The sequence below is a fragment of the Cyprinodon variegatus genome, unplaced genomic scaffold (genome assembly GCF_000732505.1).
Source record: "Cyprinodon variegatus isolate N-32 unplaced genomic scaffold, C_variegatus-1.0 Scaffold33, whole genome shotgun sequence".
In the NCBI taxonomy this organism is placed as follows: domain Eukaryota; kingdom Metazoa; phylum Chordata; class Actinopteri; order Cyprinodontiformes; family Cyprinodontidae; genus Cyprinodon; species Cyprinodon variegatus.
This window is the reverse complement of record NW_015150486.1, coordinates 256,121-259,205: the sequence shown is the minus strand read 5'-3', so window position 1 is coordinate 259,205 and position 3,085 is coordinate 256,121. Positions and strand designations below refer to the sequence as shown.

The 3,085-nt window shown below is 34.5% G+C and overlaps 1 protein-coding gene across 1 annotated transcript in view; it reads right to left on the bottom strand.

Annotated features, from left to right (window-relative positions):
• Window positions 1-850: 850 nt before the first annotated feature.
• Window positions 851-3,085, bottom strand: part of LOC107102746 (centrosomal protein of 164 kDa-like) — a 19,285-nt gene continuing 17,050 nt past the window's right edge. Inside the window, exon 20 of the mRNA XM_015402164.1 lies at window positions 851-1,627. Within this exon, the coding sequence (XP_015257650.1) occupies window positions 1,531-1,627 (97 nt within the window). The 3' untranslated portion in view covers window positions 851-1,530. The remainder of the gene's footprint in view (window positions 1,628-3,085) is intronic.

Below are 3,085 nucleotides of genomic sequence, written 5' to 3'. Positions count from 1 at the left end.
GATAGTATCATTATATTGAGTTACTATCTCATTAAAATTAGATAATTTTTTTTACAGAGTGGTGGAAACAGGCTTCCATAAAATTGAGTGTAAGGAATTCAATGTCTAAAAAAATTCAGTGTTTATTTTATTATTTTTTTTTTTTTTTTACAGAGCCCAACAGATTTTACTTTCACAAGTGGAGCAGTACGGCAATTGCCATATTGCTCCACTTGTTTCATGCATATAAATTGCTTTATTTTAATTATGCAGGGAGTTTTACACTTTATATGGACACTGCAATGTAAATAGAGCAGAAAAACAGAAGACGAAAAGGAAAAAAGATGAAAGAAAGAAGAGATGGAAAGGAGATAATGACAAAACATTTTCAATCTGTTTCATCACCTGTAACAAGATGAAAAAAGAACAGAACAACTAAAAGACACGGTGCAAGATATACAATAAAGCAACACCTTGAAACTATTGCTAAAGCAATATCACCAAGTCTGACATGTACTCCGTGTCAACTGAAGACACGAATGTGGGGGTCTCTGAAAAAATTCAGTGTTTCCAATGAGACTGTTTTTCTTCCATATTATTTCATGTCCAGCTGGAAGGTTAAACCTCAACTAATCCTTTCTTGCACCGCATGATGATGCCGCCACTACTGTGGTTTACCACTGCATTTTTCACTATACTGTGACTTTTATTCCTGCCTCATCATGTTTTTTTTTATATTTAGTCTTTTAAAACCCTAAAATATTTAAAGGTTTTAGTTGTAACAGGACAGAATGTGAAGTTCAGGCAGGTGGGTCTATTTGCCAAAAAGAAATACACAAACATTTATGTATAAAATTATACATTTAATAAAAAATATAATTTGAAAAACATTTGCACACAAAGTTAAATCCTTAAAAACATTTAAATAAGTGCTCGTATAAAAACGGTGTAAAGACAAAGATAACGTGCAGAGTTGCCTTAATGTAAACGTAGCAAAGGCGGCGGTAAATCCCTGAAGACGTTGAGGCTGCCCATGTAAACATCAGTGCTCCCAGACAGCCGTGGGTCATTTCTACACGCTAAGATAATCAATAAAAACCTATCATGTCTGAATTTGTAAATAAAAGTCAATAACATGAATAAGATTTGGTTTGTTCCTTGTTTTTCACTCATTCAACATGAGATGTTTCATCTGTGAGAATACAGGTTATAAAGTTACAGCTACTATACAGTATTAATCAACAATTCCTTCCCATTTAAAGGTGGCAACCACCTTTAAATGAGTGGAAGAAAAGAAATTATTTGAAAATTATACCTTTAATGCACTGATTACAACATTTCAGTAAGGATAATGTTCAATCAATGGTTCTGTTTTCTTGTTTTGAAGGATGAAAGTGAACATCCTCCAGCTGCATTAGTGCCAATAACTGGCAAGGAGTGTAAGAGCTTCATCTTTGGTCTGTTTATCTGTAGTTTTCTAATTTTGATTTACAAATTCAGACATCTTTGTTTATCATTTCCTAGACAGCCACCTGAACCTAACAGAGAAGCTCAGTAATGATAGACTCTGATCTGGTTGTTGTCATCCAGGCCCAGCTGGATCAGTCCGCTCTTAGAGGAAGCAGGTTGGTAGCGAGTGAACAGAGGTCTGGAGGGCGGAGTTAAAGGCCATGACAGTGATGGTTAATGCAGAGCGCTCACTTATCAGACAGCAGAGCAGAGAAGTCGGTGAAGAAATTAGCTTATAAACAGTTCTGTTCAGAAGACAAGTGACCATTGACAGGAATCTCATTCTGATTATGAAGTTAGTGGAAATGCTCCAAGTAGTGATGGGTGCAAAACGCTGTATCGGTGCGCGTGTCGTTTCAGGAGAGTCATGTGACCGATACAGGAGTTGTTTCTAACTGACTGACTCACTAAACTGGGTTTAAAAACTGTCAACATGATGCATCTGCTAAAAAAAGAAGAAAAAAAAAGTCATATTTTGCTGTTTATTGTAAATATTTTAACGATATTTTGGAGTATTTTACATTTTAGAGCAGCCTAAAAGGAATAGGAACATTTCAGCTGCTGTGTTTTATTTATTTATTTTTTATCACTTAAGTTATCTGAATCAAAATTAATAACAAATTGACTCTTAGTTTATTTACTGTTTTTACAGTGAGTATTGTTTTAAAAATGTGATGGGGGAGATATTTTAATTTAGTTTTTCAATTTGATTCTATTTTGCTTCCTTATTACTGCCAGGCATGATGCAGCAATATTATTTATGGTAATCTGTCATTACCTTAAAAATACCTTTTCTAAAAAGGATTCATTCATTTATAGCTTTTTTTGAAGGTGCAAATATAAAAAAAATTTTTTAATAATTAAATTAAAGCAACACATTGTAATTTTTGACCCGAGCTTTAGCTTAATTTAAGATTAAAAATAAGGGCCGGTTTTAGCTCTGATGTAAGGTTTCCTCTAAAGCCATGAATCTTTCCTCAAATCCTCAAACTTCAGGACTTTTCTATATTCAAACCACTGATCTCTATTTATTCACTGGATTGGACCGAAAAAAGTGAGGCCACCGGTCGCCATATTGGTACTCCCCACTCCAACAGAGACGCACCATAAAAATGCCTTTGTGTTTAGCATTTCACTACAAAAACAAGCAGTTTGCGGCTGTAGGAAGATGATTCACAGCTAATTTTACAGTCAGTGGATGTACTAACTAAGAAAATCCATACACACGTTGATGTTCCCTATAGTATAGTATGTAGCGTAACATTAGTCTGGCTTTCTCGGACCGACTCAACGACATTGACTGAATTAGCTATTGTCATTGTGTCTAACGTTAGAAAATAGAAAGTAATTCACTGTGAAATATCAATGTATTAATTCTTTATTAAGTTGATGACGCTGTCGTTTTTTGTAGTGTTTGTTGCATTTATCATATATATATTTATATATATATTGCATGCCTTAAAGGGATAGTTCGGGATATTTTTAAGAGTGATATTTTTGCATCCCAAAAACGTTGTAGTGGAAAAAGTCACACGTCATTATCAATTAAGCCTATTTTCTCTCTGTTCGTATCAGTGCGCGCCGTCATTCAGACAGC